The sequence below is a fragment of the Carassius gibelio genome, chromosome A20, assembly GCF_023724105.1.
Source record: "Carassius gibelio isolate Cgi1373 ecotype wild population from Czech Republic chromosome A20, carGib1.2-hapl.c, whole genome shotgun sequence".
Classification (NCBI taxonomy): domain Eukaryota; kingdom Metazoa; phylum Chordata; class Actinopteri; order Cypriniformes; family Cyprinidae; genus Carassius; species Carassius gibelio.
The window spans coordinates 7,340,026-7,365,266 of NC_068390.1; the positions used below are offsets into that span (position 1 = coordinate 7,340,026).

At 36.3% G+C, this 25,241-nt stretch overlaps 1 protein-coding gene across 1 annotated transcript in view; it reads right to left on the bottom strand.

Moving 5' to 3' along the window:
- Positions 1-2,191: 2,191 nt before the first annotated feature.
- LOC127938411 (exostosin-1-like) overlaps positions 2,192-25,241 on the bottom strand; it is a 309,435-nt gene continuing 286,385 nt past the window's right edge. The window contains exons 8-12 of the mRNA XM_052535006.1: positions 22,715-22,810; positions 14,236-14,325; positions 8,183-8,343; positions 3,923-4,094; positions 2,192-2,807 (exon numbers count right to left, since the gene is read on the bottom strand). Of these exons, the coding sequence (XP_052390966.1) occupies positions 2,622-2,807; positions 3,923-4,094; positions 8,183-8,343; positions 14,236-14,325; positions 22,715-22,810 (705 nt within the window). The 3' untranslated portion in view covers positions 2,192-2,621. The remainder of the gene's footprint in view (positions 2,808-3,922; positions 4,095-8,182; positions 8,344-14,235; positions 14,326-22,714; positions 22,811-25,241) is intronic.

Sequence of the window (25,241 nt, forward strand, 5' to 3'; positions counted from 1 at the left end):
TCACAAAACTAGAGATCTACAGACAATAACAGATAATAACAGAAATGTAGCTCACAGCAGGCGGTTTGAGGATAGACTGCAGTTGCTTTGACATGTTTTGTTGAAAGGTGGTGGATTTGTTAGACAAGTAGAGTTTTGATGGCTATAGTAGCAGACTTTAAAGGGAATGAATTCAGAGATGCAACTTTTCGCAGATGATTTAATCATGCGGGTAACTATTAGCTTGCTAAATCACAGTATACTGTCATCCTTTTCTGAGAAGCTGCATATCTTAATTTGTCCCCTTCTACTGCTAATTCTGCTGAAAATGGTTACGCTAAAAAGACGAGATTTTCCTGACTTACCCCCATTTTTATGTTTTACTGTGCAGATTTTTCATGCACTAGATGGATATGTTTGACTGCTACGCTAACATCTTGCACATGAATGGCATTCTGGTTAACAGAAGTTGAACTTATCATTATTATTTTTTTATTCCACTGCCCTCCATCTCAAATTTTTTTACTTAAAAACACATTCAGTGTTAATGGCCCCAAATACTTGGAGTGGCATGAATTGTGTGCTGGACCAGGTACGTTTCAGCCTTTGAATCATCTACAGTGAGAGAAGCATTGTTTTCTCAAGTCTTTGTGGTTGTGGAGTAAAGACATCATCCTGATGAGAACCGACAGGAAGAGGTAAATGAGAAGAGAACACAGACTAACGAGAGAGAGAGAGAGAGAGAGAGAGAAAGAGAGAGAGAGAGAGAGAGAGCACTGGAAAGGAGGTACTGTGAAAGGGCAGATCTCCACCTATCGCCATTCTTTTTTTTGTTCTGTCTGTTTGTCATAAAGATGAAAGAGTTTAGACTTCAGACAGATATCAAAGCCTGTCAATACATACACACATATCGCTGCAACTCTAATAAAGACTAAAGACATTACCTGTGAGACATAAACATCAAGAGAGAGTGTGTGAGTTAAATCAGCCTTGCTAACATGCTAATATGCTGATATACAGATGCTATGGGTTGACGTGGTGAGGTCAGATCCAGTATCACTTCCGCATAAATTCAGAAGACAAGAGCTGTGACTGGATGAAGTTCGGGATTGTTGTAAGCAAGAACTTATTTTGACAGTCTAGCCTAAAAATGAATATAAATAATATAGCAACATTCCAAAATATATGGATTCTCTTACAATAATTCAACAAAAAATATAATTTTTCTCTACAGCTATTTTTACTGTTGTTAAACTCATTTGGGATTAACAATCAGTTTCCAACTTCCACAGTCTACATGTGGATTGGGAATTTGGTCCAATGTCAATTTTTTTATTTTTATTAATTAATTTAATTTAATTTATTTTCTACAATATATATGTGTAATGTAAATTGTAAATATTATGATTCTTTCATATTACGCCCACTTTTACATACTGTATGATATGATTGATGCTAGAAAATTGATGCTTGTTACTACTGTATATTACACTTCAGGTAAAATACATGTTTGCAAACATTCATTTAGGGTTAAGTGAAACAAAACACTAAATCGTAACTACACAAGTTAATGCTAGATTAAACAGTGAGTGAATGATTTGGCCGTGGGCATGATAATTCATTTGGTGTCACCCAATTTTCATCAAAAATTTTAATTACCCCGTGATTTACTCACCCTTAAGCCATCCGAGATGTATATGACTTTCTTCTTCCAGACTAATGCAATCAGAGTTATATATATAAAAAATGTCCTGGCTCTTCCAAGCTTATAACGTTGGTTGAGATTTTAAAGATCAAAAAAATGCATCCATCCATCATAAAAAGTGCTCCACATTGGGACAGGCCTGTGGTTTTCTCCTCAAATAGGCTGGTGTACTATATAAGCCTATGACTTAATTTACAAAAGGATTGCATGTATGACAATGTACAAACATAAAGACATGCACACAAAATGTCCGAACTGTCAACGTTTATGTAAAAACTTTTAGTTTTAACTTCAAGGGGGTTCAAACTAGGGGGTTAATTAACACCCCTGTCCCTCATAATTCACACCCTGCTCACAAATTATTAAACAGATCTATGCTAGCTTTTAAATCTGAACTGCAGAATCTGACTGCTGATTTTCTCAAAATATCAAGAACAAATATTATTAATATTGGATAAATGGTGTATTAAAGGACAAACACACAATAAAATGATACAAAAGTTAATATTTAGGGTGCAAACCCACTTTGCATTCATAGATTTTATTTCTTTTAAACTTCTTTAAAAAAAAGAAGAATTTCTTAAAAAATAATTGAAATTAAAATAGATATTGCAGGCATAGGTGACTCGTTGAGCTGTTTTCATCCATTCACAGGACACTTTTGCCTCTTTTTCATACATGTGCAGTGGCTATGGCCCTCGCAGACAACAACATCGATGACAACAACAAATTTGTACACGCAAATCAGTCCTATTCTGAGCAAATGGCTTCAGCTGCAGATAAAACCATTCAGTGTTGCATATTTTGTTATATATATATATTTTTTTTTTCTTCTGTAGATGGAACGTATTGTATTTGAGTCCAGGCAAACTGAACACTGAAGGTCTGTTTGGGGATGTTCTGAGGAGTTCAGCGGGGTGTTGGAGGGATTTGCCCCTCACAACCTCTCAATGTCTCTGTATTTCTTGCGTAAGATAGAGACCTGGTCTTTGAAGAGGACGGGGTCCAGACGCAACTGAGAGTGAAGGAGAGGCATGAAGCCAAACCAACGTGTGAAAGAGTTCATGCAGGACTGACGCTGTGCAAAGTGATCTGGGTCGGCCCATCGAGATGCCTTCGAGCCCTGAGAGAGAGAGAGATAGAGATGTCTGTGTATGGTTCACCAAGCAGATTATAAAAGAAAGCAGGAACATGTTGCTGGAATTGGGCAGCACTTTAGAAGACACTGACAAACAGAGTGAACACGGAGTGTTCATTTCACGACTCAGAGAACAGATGACAGTTCTGGCCTTACATTCATGAGAAACACTGTGGAAAGCTGTCTAGCTCCTTGTTAAAGAAGCTTACGATCTGCTAATAGAGACCCACATGCATCCAATCCTTTGGACATGCAGTGGAACACGCAAAAATATATTTTGTATATGAAACATATTTTGGAATGTCGTTACAGTGTCGTTTACAAAAAAATAAAAAAATAATTTTCAACTTTTAATTAAACTAAACCATAAAAAAGCTGTTACCTGTGTAACATGAATGTTTATTTTTAAGTTCAAGTACATTTTTAGGAAATATACAGTAAATCAGTAAACATTCCTAAACCTTTGAAACTATATCCTCCCAAACTTCAAACTACAGTGACGATGTCTAGTAGGCTGGCCTATGCTACGAGGTAATAATAAAAAATAGCTAACTACTCTGTACCTACACTATTTATGGGGGGTAACAGCTTATTTTGTTTTAAATCAGAGTAGTACATTTTTGCCACAAAACAGCCTCAATAAGAATGACAATGTTAAATATCAGAATGTGACAAAAATTTTGCATTTTGAGGTACTTGTTGGAATAGTTAGCTTCCCTTACGAAAATTAACCATGGTTTTACTTCAAATAAAAATTGGAAATAAAGAGAGAATGTACGAATAAAGAGAGAATGTACGAATAAATTATTGAGAGAGAAGGAGAGTGAAAATGGAGAGAAACAAGACAGACAGAAAGAAGAATAGTACTGCAACCTTGCTGTCAATCATTAATCTTGCCTTACCATGAAGACATTCATCAAACAGACCAATACTGCTGAATCAGATCCGCGCACACTCACAGCCCTGGGGCCATCCATCCATCACACACTACACAGACGCTTCTGACCCCAACACGGCATCACCCTGGATGCACACACACACACACACACACACACACACACACTCATCTAATAACAACCCATACACACAGATACCCATACCTGCTGCATCATGGTCTCCTTGTACTGTTTTTTCTGTGTGACTTTGATTGGCGGGAGTTTGGTTACTGCAGAGATGAGGAAATTCATGAGGATGTCCTCACAGTTGGCCAGCTGGTCCACCACTGACAGCAGAGATATTGGCAGGTAGTATGTGTACAGGTGATGATAATACCTGACCAAGAAAATCAACAAAAAACAAAACAAATGAAATGAATTAAGATATTTATTAGACTTTAAAAAAAGTCATTTTGCCTGAAGCGAAGTAAAACTGACCGATTTTTTTACTGTTTTATTTTGAATGCTGCTCAGAAACCCTGCCATTAAAGGGACGGTTCATTCAAAAATGAAAACATCAATTTCTCATCCTCATGTTGTTCCAAATCCATGACTTTTGTTCATCTTCAAAACACAAATGAAGATATTTTCAATAAAACCCGAGATAGTTCTGTACTTTCTGTACTCTTTTGAAAGTCCATTCCACAAAATCCTTCAAGCTTTTTTCAAGTTTTCTGAAGAGACTTGATATGTTGGATGCACATTCATCGATGTTGATATGTGAATAAAAGCCTGAATTAAAACTGTTCATTGTATAAAGCCATCAAATTTCCTCAGAAGACTCAATTCAAATGGCATCTTCTGAACTTTTTAAAAGTTGAAATAGGCTTTCAAAAGAGGGACAGACATCTCTAGGTTTCATTGAAAATATATGAATTTGTATTTCGAAGCTGAATAAAAGTCTTATGGGTTTGGAGTAATTGACTGATCTATTGACAGTCCCAGCTTTATTATTATTTTTCTTTATATTTATGTGTAATGCATGGGCAGAAAAAAGATGTCAACTTAACATATTGTATTTATCTCACATATTTATTTCATCATTATTAATTTTTTTCTCGCACAACATTAATGGTGTCACGATCATTAGATGGAGTGCCCATGAGCTTCAGTAGAGGGCACTCCACTCAGGACCATTCCACCCATCAACCACCAGATGTCACTTGGACACTAGCACCTCTCATACTGTTGCACCACACTCAAACTACATTACCCATAAGTCACTGCATCACAATCACCTTGCCACACCTGCACCTCATTCATCAGCCAATTTCCTTGCCACACCTGCACCTCATTTACACACACACATATAAGCAGCACACTCACTGCGAAGTCTTGTTTAGCCAGTCTGACATTTCCGAGCGTTTTTCCTTGTGTTTTCCTTCTGTACCTGACCTTTGGATTGTTTATACCGACTCTGATTTTCTGCTTACTGCTCCCGACATCTGCTTGTTCCTGTTATCGATTCTGATTATCCCTACATACCTGACGCCGTTACTGATCATTGCCTGTCTGACCATTCTCATCATTAAAGTTCTGCACATGGATCCGAATGTCTCTGTCTCATCATTACAAATGGCTTCATTATTTATTTATTTATTTCAGTTTTATAGCGTTATACATGGATAGTCACCCTACACACCCTATGTCGCTCCAAACCTGTGTGCATTTCTTTGTTCTACCACAAAATAAATTATTTTAAAGAGCATTTAAACAAGCAGTTTCAGTTCCCACTGACTTCAAGTGTATTCATATATATTTTCCATATTTTATATGGAAGTAAATGGGAACCAAACAGTTTGTTTGACAGCATTCTTCAAAGCATCTTCTTTTTTATTCCATAGAAGAAAGTTTTGGAACAACATGATGGTGAGTAAATGATTACAGAATCTTATTTTTTGGGTGAACTATCCCTTTAACAACATTCTAAGTACCTCATATTTTTTAATATATTCTTTTAGGAGAAAATTTGGAGACAACTTAAATGAGTGCTCCATTAAGAGCAATCTATGAGTAATAAAATGTTCATCTGGGAGGGACTCAAAGTATAGTCATGATACCCAGCACAGACAGAGCTACTCTGATGTGAGAACCTCAAAAAGACAGATGTTTTAATTTCTGTGAGTGACACCTACTCTCTCTCTCTCGCTGTCCTTATTAAACTGAATCTCCTTTCCTGCCTGCAGACGTATTTTCTGTCATTCTCAGTTCTCCCTCCTCTCTCTTTGAGGGACAGCCGTCAGAGCATTCCTCTCAGCTCTGCAGGAGGTTTATCTCTTTTCAGACGTTTATTTATGTCTTTTTCTCCAACACACTTTAAGCTGGGGTCACTTTGCAGGTGGTGTCGGCTCGCTGACCAGTAGCAAAGCGGTTAATCTGAGTGTCAGGTGTGTGATGTGTCAGTCTGAAGGTCTGTGTGTGTGTGTGTGTGTGTGTGTGCGGCTCTGTTGTGAGTGATGAGCTCAGAGTCCTTCAGCTAAAACAAACTGTGAACTCTATCTCACCTGTGCCATTTATGGTTAAAATATGGCCAGTGAAGCTGTCAGACTGAACATTTATTACCTGCTTTAATATCAGCCTGTCTCTGAACGATCTCTATCACAGCAGGTCTCACATTCGGCTTTTACAAGCACCTGACCCTGACCTCGTATCAGCCAGCCTCTTGGCCAAATTTAGATGTCTTTCTTTTTTTCTTTCAAACTATCTTTCAAAAATAAAAATACAATACAAAGTAATTGTTTACCAACTTTTTTTTTAATGAGCAAAAACTGGGAGTGGGAGTATTGTCCCAAAAGTTGGTAAGGAAAATCTAACCTTTCTCCCGGTGTCCCTAAAAGGTTAGAATGAATGCTATAGTAACCAAAGTGAACCAGAGCCAATTTGATCTTTTCATGATGACAGATGAATTCACATTGAGATCAATAAAGAGAGACGACTAAGAAATATTTGTGTGCTTGATTTAAGAGAAAACATTTAACTCATTCTAGCTTTACGTGGAGCTTGATGATTCCTGATTTATCATTTGGGTATCACTTTACTGTAGGGACCAATTCTCAATATTTACTAGTCGCTTATTAGCATGCCTGTTAATAACAAATGATTAAGAATGACTTAAAAGAAAAATTCACACAAATACTATACAAGTTTGTTTTTTTCATTGGAACAAATTTGTAGAAATTTAGCTTTACATCTCTTGCTCAGAAATCTCTGCAAGGTGTTTTTCTAATTTTTGTATAAGATTAGTAAACACAGCAAATCAGGTTGTATTAGTTATGGGAAACTGACTATAGATTTTTAATCCACAATTGTTCCTGGGTCTCTCAAAGAATTTGAAAAAATGGAGCATTTCTTTAATTCCTTCCTGGAATATACTTTACAAGGTGAAAGTATATGTACATTTGCATTCATTAGGACATTAAAACTACACCATATTACTTAAAAAATAGACAAATTATGTATTGTCTTATTATAGTCTTGTAAAATTACAACATATTTTGCCATGCTTTTAGCCAAATGAGTATTCTCATTTTTAAATTAAATTAAAGATTTTGTTTGTTGAGAATAAGGTGTAACTTATCAATATTTCTGCACTAAAATGTTATTCTTCAAACACTATTTTTGTAAAATGGGCAGTTAATGAATAATTACAACCAAAATTATTATTTTATAATTGCATAACTATTTACATTACCCCTAAATAACATACTATGCTTTTATTTCAGACATATTGGCAGCCATCTGTTTCGTGGGGATATATTCATACATATGTTTTTACTATAAATAAGTGCAAGGCTTCACGATCAAGTTCTGTGTGACTGCCATTAAAAAGGTGTAATGCAACAAACCTATGCAGATGTCAGAGACGGTGGAAAGGTGGCTTTACTGCAATTTTACTGTTTGAATTATTTATGGCATGACAACTCTCTGAGTATTTAGCATGGTAACATACATGGCGATGTTAATGTGTTTGGTCTTGGCGGAAAATAACTGCTATGCTGCAAAGCAAGTACAGAGATTTTCTACTCCCAATACATTCACAGACATGGTTCTTTAAGCACTGTAACATACAGTACATGAAATTACCTCCATATATAAAATACATGAAATCATCCCATATCAGGTGGAGCTGGGGAAGGTGGAGGGTTTCTGAAGCATGCTGCAATTTCTCATTGGCTTTGTATTTCATTTAAAGAAAAATCTTAGCTATTAAGCACTACAGATATGCTTCCACCCTGTGGCTAGGTACATAATTTAATGCTTACTATTAGCACACGCTAATTTTTAGCCAGCAAACTACTTTTTGTGTTTTGTTACAAAAAAAAAAGAAGAATAAAAAAGGCCGAATAGAATAGAAAAACTGCGACAGAACAAAAACAAATGCACTTTAGGTCAGTTTTGTATTGTATTGCGTTGTCTGGAGATTACCTGTGGTAGAACGCAGCTCCTGTGAGCACCATGGAGTATTCATTGGTCCATTTAGAGGTATAACCCCACCTCCCCTTCCCACTGTCCCAATAATGGCTGCGTGCTGGGTAGCCTACGATCCGATCTGGAAAACTCTGCCAAACAATGAAGGCGAAATCCACCTGCAAACCCAGGGAAGATAGAAGTGCACAATTTTGATTAAATAACTGTTTTAATATTTTTGGTCAAACTATTCCTTTAAGAACAAAAACATTGTGTTCATTTTTATTATCTCTACAGACTTCAGATAAAACCAAAGCGAACACCCTGCTTAAGAAACTCATCAGAAGAGATTAAAGAAGTGGAATTAACAAAAGCAACATTAGCTCTCTTGATAGTCTGTTAAAAGAACTGACATGGGCTCACTTTCAGTGAGATAACTTATCAAAGGAGCCAATGAGAGCTAAAAGAGTACAAGCCTTTTCTAACTCGGCTCTTTATTTAGCCTTGGATTTCTAATGCCTTCAGGCATGCTTCAGCGTCAACACAACTGACTCGTCTGCATGCAGGGGATGAGAGCAGTTTTTTCTCTATCAACGTTAACGTGCATATATATTAAAAAATGAACCCTCAAATCTGAGGAAAAGGTTGCAAACGTCTCTCCTTTAATGTTACAATAGATTAATTGCTGCAATAGCAGCAGACTCAGTGCCAGATTTATGATATCATGCAAATAACGTGGCCTTAAGGAATTATGGCTTTAAGGCACATCACTCCAGCAATGCATTGTGGGTGACACACTGAAATTCTCTCCATTCATTATGTGTCCCAGACCTTGATTATAGATCTGATTGAGTGGGAAAGATGAATGGCAGCTGGAGTCACGAATGCTTGGTCTGAGATGAACAGAACTTTAAGATCGTTGCTAACAAATGAGTTTACCTAAATGTCTAGCTCGTATTTAACTTACCAATATGTTAAAAGGAGACTCTGAAGTGTTATGTGTTCTCATAGGTCATAATTGCAAAATGAAAGGGCACCCTCCTTTCTGGCCAATTTTCAATACTGAAGAGATACAGGAAGTACTCACACTGAAGCTGCTTTCAAACCAAGCAACTTTCTACAGAGTGCCGTAGTTTTCTGTTGGTCATCGCTGAAAATTTGCATGACCAAATACAAAATCCCTGAAATTCTCAGTATGTTGTGATAATGTTCAGTTCATATGCATTTCTAATGAAGAGACATGCAAAAAAAAAAAAAAAAAAAACCTACAACAATAAAAAGACACACTCTGACCTCCAGGCTGGAAATATAATATGATGCAACAAAACTAGAATGTTTTGTATAATCAAAGGCAGCTGTCTGATGCATCCATATTTACATAATTTTAAGCATTAAAATTATGCATTTTGACAGTGTTGAGAAGGTACATACTTTTGAGATTATAGTAAAATATCCAAACAATGGAACATTTGAGATTTTTTGGAACTATGAAACTATAGCTTTCTATGACACAAGCTACTCATAAATTAATGGAGTTAAAGGTCCGATAAAATGGAAGAAGCAAGGGGCTACAATCCATCGACTGTTGATTGAATAAGGGCAGATCTGAATGCTAGCTTGCAGCCAGCTGCAAAAAAAAAAAGATCTGAGTACAAAGTCAAAGTATACTTCATACACAAAATATAAAATAAAATAAAATAAATAAATAAGAGAGATCCTTAGAGAGATTAGCCACATTATATTTATGTGACAGATGATTGGTTAAAAAAAAATATCCAAAAGCTATCCATAAGCAAAAATGACAGAATTGCATTGTGGGGATCATGCACCAGCCAAGCAACTGCCATTGAGTTGAATACGAATGCTAACCTCCTTGGCAAGCACACATTCATAGGGTCACATGTGCAATAAAGATACATGGGAAAACAGATACATGATAGGTGGAGACACAAATTCACCTGCAGAAACATGCACAAACACTAGGTTAATGCGGTAATTTATATTACTCTGTCATTGTACTATAACGATTATTACTCTTTGTGGTCAATTCTTCAGGCTATTAACTGCATCATAGACATCATAACCCATGGGCTTTGCTGTGCTGCTGTTATGCAACACACGTGCCTACAGTCTAATGATGCTTGTCGCACAAAAAATAAAAACCTCAACCCCTATATTATATTTCCCATTTTAATAAGCCAGTTAATGTGCCAAAACAATGCAATTATCAATTTCTATGGAGGCATAATGCCACACAGTCTTCTAAAATAATAAAAACCACTAACATATTCTCACATTCTCAGCACTTTTCAATTAAAACCCTCTCAAATGCTTAAAGGTCAATTACTAGGGCAGATCACTTTGTGGAATGAGCGAAAGCTTCACTCTAAATGTTGCTGGATTTGTTTAAAGCCACAAGAGCTTCCTCACCGAAACTGAGACTCATTAAACTTTTGTAATACGGGTTCTGCAATCTTGTACTGCTATAAAAGTTAAGTGCATATTCTGGCCAGGCAGAAGTAAAGATGTACTGGGTGCAGTTAATAAAACATTAGTATGATGAATTATAAATGGCAGGTTCCAAACACACACTGAGCTTCACCATACGTAATGAACTTGAGAAATTAGTAGCTTTCCAGCCATCTGATTGGACGCATTCTCACTGCTTGTGAAACTTGAAATATTATTCTGAAGTATTATGACTCACATTGCAGTACAGCCAGTGCACTTTAAAAATGCTTGTAAATTTCACAGATGATTACAAAAAGAATGTCATGCAACACCGAATTAAACATTAAATTTGAAGAAACCATCTTATGTTTTTACACATTGACAATACACCAACATGATATCTATTTTTTAAGCATTAAGCATCTAATTTTACCTGCCTTGTAGAAAATATCTTTCTTTCCTAAACCTTCATCATGGAATTACGTCAGTGTCAGACAAATGTAAGCGATCAGTCTATGGAATTAAATTGGTTTCGCCAACTTCTACTGCTTTTCAAAGCTGGGACTATCAAAGAAGATCACAAAATCTTTCAAGATCTGACTGCAATGAAGTTAACAATACATTCCACAACAAAATTAATTCCCACACTTTTTCTTCATCCCCTGCCTAGAAATTTACCAACAAGCTTCATATTCTCATAGACTCTTGCCAGGAAAGCTGCTGAGAATCTGTTTCTTTTGTTTTTAACACTCTCAACCCTGTAAATCAAACTTAGACCTATAACACCCTAATCATCACAGCACCCTGTCTGTTTAGAGAATAAAGAATTCTTCACATTGCCTGAAACATCTTTGCCAGATGGTGCAGTTTGAATTGGCACTGCAGCCACAGAGATTTGCATATCACAGCTTGAGGAATGATAGTTGTTAACTACACATTTATAATCATTTAAAATCCATCTAAAATTCTAAGGAGGTAGTTTACTTAACAGTTGTGCCATTTTTGAGGGTGGTACAGTAAGTTAGCGAAAACACCTGCAACTTATTCACTAACCATTGCAATATAGTTTAGCAGGTGCAGTGTTGAGTCCTCAACATTGAAATGAAGTCACTGATACCTTTTCTGTGCAAGCACAGCTAATTAGGTTCATTAGATTATGCTTCTTCACAAAAAATGCCTGATACAGTTCATATTACTGTACCAACAAATGATTTGCCTATACAGTAGGCTAAATGTAGATATCTAAGGGCCAAAAAGGATTATGTGGCAAGAATTTCATTGTTAAGGTTAAATGAAAATTATAGAACTGTTCTGTTTACTATGTATTTACATTAGCATTAATGAAATTTGCCTGGTGCCTGATCTACAAACTTCCTTAATTAAATAATGTCCTGAACTTCGTCCTGAATGTCGTGTCTGTAAAAACAAAAACAAAAAAAACAAACAAAAAACAATTAGGTCAAGCCTTCCAGAGCCCGCTCCAGTGTCGGCACCAGCCACTGAGTATAGCCCACGGAGGGCTCTTGTTCATGACTATAGCCCATGGAGGGCTCCAGATCCCCCTTTAAGCCCATGGAGGGCTACAGAACCCCAATTAAGTCCAGGGAGGGCTCCAGATCCCCCAGTTAACCCCAGGGAGGGCTCCTGATTCCCTATTGGCTTAGTAAGGCCACCTGATCCCCTGTCTGGCCTAGGAAGGGCTCCTGATCTCCTGTAAAGCCCAAGGAGGGCTCCAGATCCTCAGATAAGCTCAGGGAAGGCTCCTGTCCCCTATCATGGCTGACAGAGGGCCTCAGAACCCTTAAGTGTCCCCAAGTATTTTTTTGGAGTTGCTGCTCTGCCATTGAGCTTTATGGCACAATCTAATTTAAATATTCAAGAAACACCTTATAAATCATCATTATTAATAACATCAAAGGTTTTGACTATATTTTATTTTTATATTTGTGCTTTTTGTTGAACTTGTACATTTGTATTTGTATTTGATTCTTTAAATAGGATGCCTGAAAAAAAAAAAAAAACTTAAAAAAATAATCATTGCAAATATATAATTATTATTAATAATAATAATAGGTAAAAATATACTACTATTAATAATAATTATAAAATGTTTGTCTGTTTCTGTCATATCATTATACTCATCAAGGCAACTTTAATTTATTTAGGTTTTTATACAAAAATATGGAAAAGTACTTCCAAGGTCAATGGTAAAAAAAACTGAATTAAATGTATAAAGTATTTAGTGCAGTCAGTTGTGTCTTGAGATGCTCTTGATGCCATTTTGTAAGTCAGAAATTCAAAATATAAATGAAATCCCATCAAAACTCCTACAAGCAGGTGCGTAGGAATAAACAGAAGCAAATAGTCAAATAAAACATATGAATCTCACACACCGCAATAGCATGAAAATCAAATCACAGCCTTCATTAGGAATTGTTTTCAAACAGGACTTTAAACACACCCAAATTTAAAATACAGAGCAGCCAATGAGAGCATCATTGCAATTAATAATAGTCAATAATGTACCAGGACAAAAAAAAATTACAAAGATCAACATTTTTTGTTTGTTAATTTGGACATCTGATTAGAGATGATCTTTTTTCTCTTTCAATCTCTTTCTCTTTGTCTAGCAATAAAAAAATGAGCCCAGCAGGCTGCTGATGTTGTAGTGTGCAAATATCATCTCTTCTCTCAGGGAAAATGAAGACAGAGAATTGACATTAACAAAGTGCAGAACAAACACAAAATAAGCCAGAAATTGACAATACATGCAGCATCACAAATACCACTGAATAAAAGAGACAACATAATGAGGTAAAAAAAAGGACAGGACAAAGAAAGTAGGTTAAGAGCGTGAAAGCTTGTTTGTGAGTGAGAAAGAGAGCACTGCAGTGCTAAAATATAAGCATCAGGCTTAACATCATTGCTAAAACTCAACTGAAGTAAGTTAGCATGTTTTCTTTATACTTCATCCAAAGTTATCTCATGAAACTCTAGAAATCTGAGTGAGTTAGAAGTTCTAACTCAATCTGAAATAATGACATCATAATTCACCTGGCACAGCTGATTGGTTTCTTTTCATATCAGCAGCCAATGAGCTGCTCAACATTCAAAAGCTTGGCTAGTGCTTACTGTAGCAGTCACAGAGTGCTTCAGAGACCCTGCTCCCTCCCCAGCTCCACCTGTTTAGATCTACTATGGGGTAATTTCATTTATGTTATATATATTGTATGTGCAGCAGCAGCAGTTTTTCCTACATGCTCCCAGCAGCATGTCTGTGGATGTATTTACAGTAGCAAATCTCGGTACTTGCTCTGCCGCAGCAGCATAGCAAACCTATTCCGTCAAGACCAAACAAATTAACATTGTCATATATTAACATGCTAAACTCTCAAGAGAGTTGTTAGGACACGACACAAATGTGATAAGTGCTATTTTTCAATGATAATTTTTTTGGTTACCATTAGAAATGTAATAATACATTTCAATATAATATAAATTTTTTTCCCTTAGCAAAGAATTCAGATTTTGAACGACAGAACCATTATAGCCTGTCATATGAGATTCCATACCATTCACATAACATGAATTATATGATGAATGAATGTGTGATCTCTCACCTCGTTGGTGGACAGAACCGAGTCCTCGTCCAGGCTGAGAACTGCATCAGTTTTGATAGCATGATGAGGGAAAAAACGGCCACTCATCGTCTGAGGGGAAAACAGAAAGTGACATTGGTGATTCACTACATTTCAGCAGAGATACTGTTTGAGATTAGTTAATTTACGCATTTAGATTTGGATTTACAATTTTTGTTTTGTTTATGTTATTAAGAAATAACAATGTATTCATAAATGAAACTTTCCTTTGACACATCCTTGTCTATCATCGCCTATGACGCTTTTGACATCTGTTTGTGTCTTATCTGCTCATCAACTGAAAGTCACAATAGTTGAACATCTGCCAAGGAATAATATGGTAATTTACACCTTTAAATAAGAAAAAGTACATTAAACTAAATAAATAAATAAAAAGGTGTAGTGAAACGTTTATGCCATTTGAGGTCGTTGATCATTGCTAAATATTGTAGAGTGGTGTTGCTTACCCGTGTACATGTACTGTACATGTATTTGTGTTGTATTCCAGAATCATTACATGGGTGCAAAGGCCAATTCATGAGAAATAAGTCATTTGGCCCAAGAAATGACTATTTTCTGGAAGACTGCATATAGTTACAGCCTAGAATACACTTTTGACTGTCCATTTGGTGATTTCCATGGGTCAGATACACAGGTTTTTATGCGCAGAGAAAAAAAAAGTCCTGTTGCTAAGTAAAAAGGTGTTACACTTAGCACATCTGAGAAAGAATATGTATATTACTGTAGCACAACTTTAAATTCTGCTGATAACGTCAGAGGAACGCCAATAAAATAATCAGTACTCATTGTGGTTGGACGGATATTTTGACTTCACATTTTCATTTTCTACTCATTTTTTTTAAAGGTGACCCAACACATTCCCACATGCAACCTGTTCATGTTGATGTCTGTTGAAACATGCAACCTGTTCATGTTTAACTGTTTAGAATGTGTTAAGTTCAGAATGTACGGCCTTTGACATCAACAACATAAGATCGGATTGACCTGTGCTGCATTTTAGACTGCCAAGCGATCAGAGAATAATTATTTGTGGATAGTCACAGGTTGTCACGGTCTAGCAACATTGTTGACTTGACTGCACAGACACTATTGGAAGAGAACTGAACTGAGCTGGGGTGCTTTTCCCGTACAACGATGTAACTCGCTGATTAACCACCATAATACGATGCATTACAGGTTTTCTCTGAAGGCTCTGTTTATACAGCCAAGCCATTTAGAGGTTGACTGGCCGCAGAACACATGTTTAGCCAACAGTGTGAGTTTTTGATATCAGAGATAGAGAGAAGGGGAGCTGTGTTTACCCATCATTCCCTCTGTGATTAGCCATTCATCACTGCCACAGCGCTCCAGAGAGATGATGACATAACATGGTGTAAAAAGTCTCCTTCCATAGCAAAAAAAAAAAAAAAAACCTGACATATCATGTCTACAAATGTTCGATTCTGTCAACAAAAGTTAAAGTGTGCCAACATACAGCAAAAAATATTAGATCCCGTCTCGACACCAAGAAAAATGGATTCAGTCTCTTTATCAGATCCCTTCTGAGTATATCCGTTTTTTTAGTATCCAAAACCAGTCAGAAGAGTTTTGTCTGAAAACCAGCTGAAAGCAAGTTATGTAATATTCTGTCATTATTTACTCTCCCTGATGTTATTTCAAAACTGTATGACATTTTTTTTTTCTTTCTGTGGAACGCAAAAGAAGATATTAAAGGGGGGGGGTGAAATGCTCGTTTTCACTCAATATCCTGTTAATCTTGAGTACCTATAGAGTAGTACTGCATCCTTCATAACTCCAAAAAGTCTTTAGTTTTATTATATTCATAAGAGAAAGATAGTCTGTACCGATTTTTCACGGAAAAACACGACCGGCTGGAGGCGTGACGTGTGGGCGGAGCTAAAGAATCACGAGCGCGAATAGTCTTTTGCGTTGAGAGCGTTTGGAAGCTGTGACATTACCGTGAGGGAAAACCCATCATCCAAAACAAACCATGGCTTACAGTCAGATTCAGCCGTTTATTTATGATCCAGAATCAGATCCAGAGGCTGAAACTGAACGAAAGCAGCAGCAGCAACGACTCGCTCCGAGCGGGGCTCGAACCTGGGTCTCCGGCAAAGGGGACGCACAAACAAGGAGGCAGAGATATTTTAAGCAGTTTTCTCACCGCCAGCGGTTCCGACACACGAATGTGACCCTTTTTCCTTGGTATTGCATCATCCTTAAGAAATAAACGATACGCAAATCCGTCGTCAAACTGGGCCTTGTTTGTAAAACAAGCATCTTCGAAATGCAGGGAACAAACAAAAACACTTGCACAACTCCTTTGATGCTCTGTAAAAATAAACTCCATCCACTGGTCCCTTAATACTGTTTCTCTTTTGGTAATCTGTGCAGGGTTGTCTTGCCCTGGCAACCAAAAACACACTTCTTTTGTGATTTTTCGTGACGCTCTCGCTCTGATCAGTGAATGCCTGTGCTCTCAGTGCTCTGCTATATGGGAACGCGCGCTCTTCCGGCAAACGTGCCCTCAGGACCCATATAAGGAAATTCCGCTCCATCTAACGTCACACAGAGCCATACTCGAAAAAAAACTTTCCGAAACTTGGGACAAACCGGAAGGAGTATTTTGGGAACAAAAATACTCCTTCAAACGTACAATTTAATTTTTGAAACTTTGTCCATGTTTAGCATGGGAATTCAACTCTTTAACAGTGTAAAAAACTCAGTATGCATGAAATAGCATTTCACCCCCCCTTTAAAAAAAAATGTTGGTAACCAACAGTTTGGCTAAACATTAACTTCCATTGTGCAGACAATCATTTTTCAAAATATACTATATAGGCAAAATGATTGGGACATTACACCAATAGGGACTTTAATGACATTATAAATGGCTTTATAAATACATATACGTTAATATAACAACTTTAACTCACAGTTTCCCACAGTCAGTCTGCCACAGCATTAGGAGGACACAGTTTTAATCAATTCAAGTAAATGGAGACTACAGAGGAGGTTCAAACCTAATTACAGTATTGACTCTTCATTAATACCAGTGAATAATTAATAAAACTGTTCATGCGAAGAGACATGAAATAACTCTACAAGTAAGTAAGCGCTGGTCCAGGGATGTATTCTCATTAGTGTAACAAGCTCTGAAGCACCAGAGGGACCAATGAAGATTCAGAAAGAACTAGAGAATAGAATACAATGACTGCTGAGTCTGTGTCATTAGTAAAGATATTAAATGTGTACAAGCCGTATAAATCATTGATGCATAAAACATTGGATCACAATGTCATGTTTCAAACTGTGTTTAAAATCCACCTCACTTTGCAGATGGGAACAATAAGGCATATAAAACTTACTTTGTGTATTTCTAGTGGATTTAAAAGATGCCCTCCCCTTTTGAATTCCATTTTATATAGATTATAAAAAAAAAAAAATAAAAAAAAATGCATTATTATATGTCACAGATGCTGTGACTGCGGCATGTAATATATGAATATCACTGCATTTATCATTTTGAGTATTCTCTCATATAGGTAGGGGCTCTGGAAAGGACTATAGTTATCTGGGAGGCCAGCTGTCTTTTTGTTGACACATGGCTTCTTCCTCTGATATCACTCCTTTTCCCTCAAGACACGCTTTATTTAACTGTAAAGCTCACATAATCTTCCACAGGGACTGTCTGCCCTTTTCTGTCTCTCTCTGTTTCCTCGTCTCGTCTCTTGCATTATATGTATTTTAGAGATGGTCAGTATTACATATTTTTTTTTAAATAGAGATGTTTTATAGAAGCCTTAGACATTGGGTTGGTTTCTGGTTCACCTGCCCCCGATTAGACAGGTTCCTTAAGGTCTTAAGGTCTGATCAAAAATAGCTGCATGGCGTTCAGATGAATGGAATTGAACACAACGTAGGGGTTTCAAGACATTTCTGAAGCATTTTATAGATGTAGCTCTTATGGGACCAAAAAAAAAAAAAAACACTCAAAAATGTCAGCGTTATGGCACAATATAGAGCTGTGAAACTAAAGACTTCACAGCATGGCAGAAGTGCTTTAAGAAAATGCCCTGCCAGGTTTTACTATGCAAACAGTTTAGCATGCTAATTTAAGCACAGCCGCTAAGGAAAACAATGCTAAAATCCAGTTTAGCCAGTAGCTTTCTTCACTGGTCTACCTCTGTGCCATGTGTATTTAAATTCAATTAACAGATGGAGCCAAGTCCCTGGTCTACATCTTTTCACTCGTATCATTTATTTAATTGAATAGTTATATTTATTCATAACGTTATATTTGATCTTCAATGTGGTTAGCTGTTTTTTGTTTGTAGCTCGTAATGTAGCAAATTACTTTATCAAAATAGTAGGTTAACTGTAGTTTAACTAACAATTAGCTTGTAGATTGGCAATCTACACTTTTATAAATAGTATAGCAAATAGCAGTAAAGTATGATGAATAAACCGACCTGTTGCACAAATTGCTGTGCAAACTGTTCTGTGCTGATTTGAGCTAATTCTTGACTTTTCTCTGAATTGAGAGTTTCTGAGTTTTCATATCAGAGAAAGCTAGAACTGTGAAATCTAAACTGAATTACCTTTTAATATTTTTCTTATTCTGAGGCAGAAACAAACTTTCCTATAAATAAACCTATACAGCGCATGCAAATAAACTCACACTCTGCCTTTTTCATTTCTATCTTTCTGTTTATGACATAAAACATGTCTAACAAACCTCAATAAGATGTCACAGGACAGGACTCACTCACACGCACAGGCCCAAACACACACACACACACACACACACACACACACACACACACACCCTCTGGGATGAACTCTTATGACCTCTAGAGATTACACTTCTAGTGCAAACCAAGTTCACGCTTCTCTATTAAGCTTTTATCTCAGTATTAAACAGCTCCAATTTATCTTTATTAAGACTCAGATAAAAGCGTGTTATGATTTGGATGTGGCGTTTGATAGCTTATTAGTCACAATATGATTTAATTTTGACAAATTGCTTTTGATTAAAACTTTGATTATCTATTTCACACTTGTTTGACGCATTAATTCACACTCCCTTCAAAGTAAGTATCTGCATTTCATGGACTATGTGCGCATTTCTGATCTAGATGGTTTGAAAACCATTTAGTGTATTTAAAGGCACTTTTAAGTGGTCTAGGTGACCCCTGAACTTTCTCCTTTGTCATTTTTTTTTCTGACTAGATATTGCTAAGTCTTCTATAACCATATCAGCATAATGTCTGGTCCAATTTGCAGCTTATTCTGTCCAAGAATACAAGTTTTAATTTAAAATTTTTTGTTTATGTTAGTGGCTAAAAATAGCTCATACTACAATAACAGATGTGTGCAGATGTGAATCTCCAAGGTAACATATGCAGAGATTATCAAGGTTGCTATGGCAGATGTGCAGAGCTGATCGAAATAACAGGCTTTAGTCCACTGCATTCTATAATCAGTTTGATCATCAGTTATATTACCATTTGGATGTTGACAGTGAGCAACAGAACAGAATGCAGTGTCTAATATGACTTTTTAGTGCCACATAACAACAAAGCTAGATAAATTACATGTTTTCTCTAGATAAATGTGCTTTACTGAGATACTCATGCCTGTCAGTGTAGTTTTAAAGGATAGTAAAATAACAAACTGTCATGTGGATTTATGAGAAATATACTCACACACACACACACACACACACACACACACACACACACGTTTGTTTTTGTGAAAAGTGGCTTCATCCCATAGGCGTAATGGTTTTTATACTGTACAAACTGTATATTATATGGCCCTACACCAACCCTACACCTAACCCTAACCCTCACAGGAAACTTTGAGCATTTTTACTTTCTCAAAAAAACTCATTCTGTATGATTTATAAGCGTTTAGAAAAATGGGGACATGGGTTATGTCCTCATAAGTCACCCTCTCCTTGTAATACCTGTGTCATACCCATGTCATCATACAGAGTTGTGTCCTGATATGTCAAAGAAACACACACACACACACACACACAGAGGTGGAAAGTAACGAATTACATTTAGTTGCATTAATGTAACTGAGTAGCTATTTTGTGTACTTCTACTTTTTAAAGTAATTTTTAAAATCTGTAATTTTACTTTTATTTAAGTATATTTTGTTTGAAGTATTGTACTTCGCTACATTTTAAAACATTAATTACGGAGTAAAAAAAAACAAAAAAAAAAAATGCTCCCTGGAAACTACTGCAGTAAATAATGAGCAGTAGGGCAAACTGGTGCTAGAATCATAAGAAAGATGCAGACGCACAAAACAGGCGTTAGTGGTGCAGACACTGCTGAAAATGAAACCCCGTCATATTCTGAAGTTGAACTCGAAGGAAATGAATATGAGTCGAATATTTTTGTACTCTTTCCACCTCTACAGACACACACACACACACACACACACACACACACACACACACACACACACACACACACACACACAAATTGCTTTGCTGTGTGACATTAAGGCATACTGTTTTGGAAGTGTTCCATATTACACTTAAATTACATGTGCAAACAACATTAATATATATTCTTTTTTTTTCCCACTGTATTTCCACCAGGGTCAGAAATTAATGTATCCATACACTTCCTGTTTCACATACAGTACCATGTTTTTTTTCTGAAAATAAATAAATAAATAAATGCTGAATCTTTTGTGTGAGTGGTACTGTAGGTTTGGGGTTAGGGTAAGGGGATGGAAAATACAGTATAAAAACCCTTATGCCTATGGAGAGTCCTCATAAATCACATTCTGTCTGGGACCACAACAGGATGCACACACACCTGGCTATCCACATGAGCTAAAAGAAAATGTGATCCATCAGACCAGACAACCTTCCTCTATTGCTCCATGGTCCCGATCAGACACTCATGTGCCCATTGTAGTCACATTCAGTGGTGGACAGGGGTCATCATGGTCACCCTGACCAGACTGTAGCTACGCAGCATGACATGCAACAAACTGTGATGCACTGTGCATTCTGACACCTTTCTATCATGGCCAGCGTTCTGCTTTTTTTTAAAGTAATTTGAGCTAGTCGTTCTTCTGTGCGATCAGTCCAGATGGAGTAACCTTCTCGCCCCATGTGGCTGCTCATGAACCCTGATGCTGGATCACCAGTTATCATTCCTTGCATCACTTTTGACAGGAACGAACCACTGCATAATGGGAACATCCCAAAAGACTTGCCATTAGATGCTCTGACCGTGTCGTCTAGCCATCATTATTTGACCCTTGTCAAAATCATTCAGATCTTTTTATTTCACAGTTTATCCTGCTTCCAACACATTCAATTCAATAATGTACTGTTCACTTACTGCTTAATATATCGCACCCCTTTACAGGTGCCATTGCAATGCCTGACAAACTTTTTTTTGTAGCTGATCAGTTTAAATAAAGAACATTTTGAATTTTTCTGTGCTGTACATATGCTCACTATTGGACCTATCAAGAGGGTTTTAAGCGACTTTACAAAAAAAAATCACAAATTTAGTGTAAATGTGCTCATAGATAGCACTCAAATGTCTTAATTTCACAAAATAGTGAGTTAAATATAATGTTTCTCCTAAGATATTTTTTTTCCTCACATTTTCCATTATAAATAGCTACATTTTCATATGAGATAAAACAACTACAGATAAGTGAGGAGACAGAGTAATCCATCACATTAAGTTGCTCGGGCTAACAATAAAAATAACACATGACAAGAAGATGTAAATGAGTGAAACGTGCAAAGAGGGATGACGCTGAGCAGACAAAGTCTGAAAGGTGCTAATGATAAGATACATTCAGAGTATTCACATAACCACCCACACACAGCTGTGCAGATATCACACTCACACAATTTATTTCAAATCATTTCAGTGATTTTAAATGGTGACATCTGGCCTGTTATGTGGTTCTTTCCCACCAGAAAGTCTGAGTTTTACTTTACTTACCTGCACTTTATGTACAAATATGTCCCCAGAAGTAAACTAAACATGGCAAAACCTTGCTTGGGGAATTTGAAGATTGTTCAAATTATATATATATATATATATATATATATATATATATATATATATATATATATATATATATATATATATATATATATATATATATATATATATATATATATAAAACCATAATAATAATAAATAAATACACTAAATTACTATTATTTTAATTCTAAAATTCAAAGTATCTATAATATAGGCCATATCTAATATCTGTAATAATTACATTTACATAAAATAAAACATTTATCTAAAAAGCTAGTATGTGTTAATGTGTGCATAATGTTTGTTGCTTGCGTGTAGTTGTGCAAAGAACTGCATATGAAGAATTTAAACCAACACACAGTTCTTCTGTTCATTTCATCATCTTTCTCTCTTCGCACCTTTCTTTTGCCCTCAATGACGGAGAAGGGTGTTGTGATGGAGGGCCACTTGTTTCTGGGTGGTGGAGGCTTCTCACAGTTCCACAACACTAAAATCTGAAACCACATTAAAACACATGAGCTTCACTGCACATTTCCATATGCATGCAAAACATGAATTTTCATTGTTAGATTGCAACACATTTTTACAGCCCACATGCAAAAGGTAATCAAAATTTCTCAAAAAAATCCCATACTCATTTACTAGTCCAGAAAATAGGCGTTAGAGCAACTACTGTAGACTAATGTACAACAAACTAGAAATTATCAAGAGACTTCTCATTTTTAGTAACTGTGTTAATCAGGGGCATTTGTAGAATATATTTATGCATTTAGCAGACATACAGTGCATTCAGGCTACACATTTTTATTAATTACAGTATGTGTGTTCCCTGGGAATCGAACCCACAACCTTTTGCACTGTTAAAGCAATGCTGTACCAAAAAAAACTGCACGTCATACAATGTATACATTTAAAGGTGCTGTAGGGAACTTTTGTAAAAAAATAGTGGAATATGAGACAGATAATCTGTGAAAAAATCAAGCTCCTCTGGCTCCTCCCAGTGGTCCTATTGCCATTTGCAGAAACTCCATCGCTTCCGGTAAGAAACAACCAATCAGAGCTGCGGTCCGTAACTTTGTTTGTGTTCAAAATGTAGAAAAATGTATATAATAAGCGAGTACACCATGCATCCATTTTCCAAACCGTGTTTTTAGCTTGTCCTGAATCACTAGGGTGCACCTATAATAAGTGTTTATATCCGGACTATTTTAGATTGCTTCGGGGGTACCGCGGCGGAGTAACCCAGTACCTTTGTGATTCTTCATAGACATAAACAGAGAGAAGTAGTTCCGGCTAAGATGTTCTTCCGCAAGACGCAAGCAGTTCTGTTTATTAACCGCGAGAGCGTCAAAAGTTACCTACCGCAGCTTTAATTGTAAATAACATGCAATTAAGTGCTCATACAAATTTAATTAATTTCACATTTATATTCTCAGTGTATTATTTTAATATGAATTATTTTCATACTTAACACTTTTTAAGGTACGTATGCAAAAGTGTATGCTTTTTAACAAGGGAATGCATTATCTGAATATTATTCATTTTAGTAATTATCTAATATATACTGAACCGATGCAATAAGCTGAACATAAGTTGTTTAAAATATATAAACATTATGCAAAGAAGCTGTGACCAATTAGGAACACAGACAGTGAAGCTAACATGATCTGTCACTTGTCAGATACTGTGGTCAGATTGAATGTATGCTACTTTCACACAGCCAGACGTTTAACTAGTTTTACTTGATTAGTTGCAGTCCACATACAGGGACATAATAAAAAATGATGTTTGGAAAACCATTTCACAATTTGTGGGCTTTCTAAATGAGTTTGATTCATGCATTGATAATCATTCATCTTGTTCATGATATGATGCATTAGGCAGTGCTCTAATTAACATACCAACACTTTCCCTCCAGAATGTAAAAGTAATAGCACATACAAAATGGAAAATAACCTACTCAATCTCATATTGTTCTAAACCTATGATTTTATGTTTTTGCTACAAGGTTAATATAGTTAAGTGAAACTAAAAATCAAAACATAAGGACATGACGAGTCAGTGTTGCCGAATTCATCTCTTAAAGGTGCTGTATGTAGGATTGATACCGAGTGGTTGAACTAGGTATTGCAGTCCAAATTCAAAATACCAGAGAGGGTTTTCTTTTCACCCGGCCCCTCCTCCTCAGACTTAACACACACGATACAGGTTATGCATCACCAACAGGAACGAGCACGCTTGATGATGAATCAAATGAAATACGCTTTGTTTTTCATCACCTGGCAACCCAGGGTGCCAAAATACAATTGGGTAAACTGGGAGTGGGCGGGTTTCACAAACCAAAACAAAGACTGACATTCCGGCCTGGAACGCACTTTTCAAAGGACTGTAGCATTGATTTTCAGATGAACAAGTATGCTAACGTAGCATATTTCTTAAATATCTGCAAACATATTATGATATTTGTTTATGCTTTTTATGCTTCAAAATCTTAAATACAGCACCTTTAAGCCGAAAACACTAGTTTATCAATAGATTAGTAAACTGTTAATGCTGTTTAATCTTACAGTTTTTCCTTGACACATTCATAATCATGACTTCTGCCGGTGACTTCTTTATGCATGCGCTTGAGCGCTTATTAGGCTATTAGTCGACTGATGCTTAAAGTAAACGACTATTAGTCAACAAAAAATTATATTTAATAAAAGGCACCTTAAAATGCACCACTTTGTGAATATGTTACATTTAATATTTTCAGAATGCTTTAGTCTTTTCCTCACACAAAACCATCAAAGGACTTGAAATATTATCAATATTATGTTGCATTATATTATGAAATATTATGCAAACAAGTTGTATTAGGAAACTTCAACTTTTCTGTTTTATTGAGTGATTGATTGATTGGCTGATTGTTAAAAAGCACCC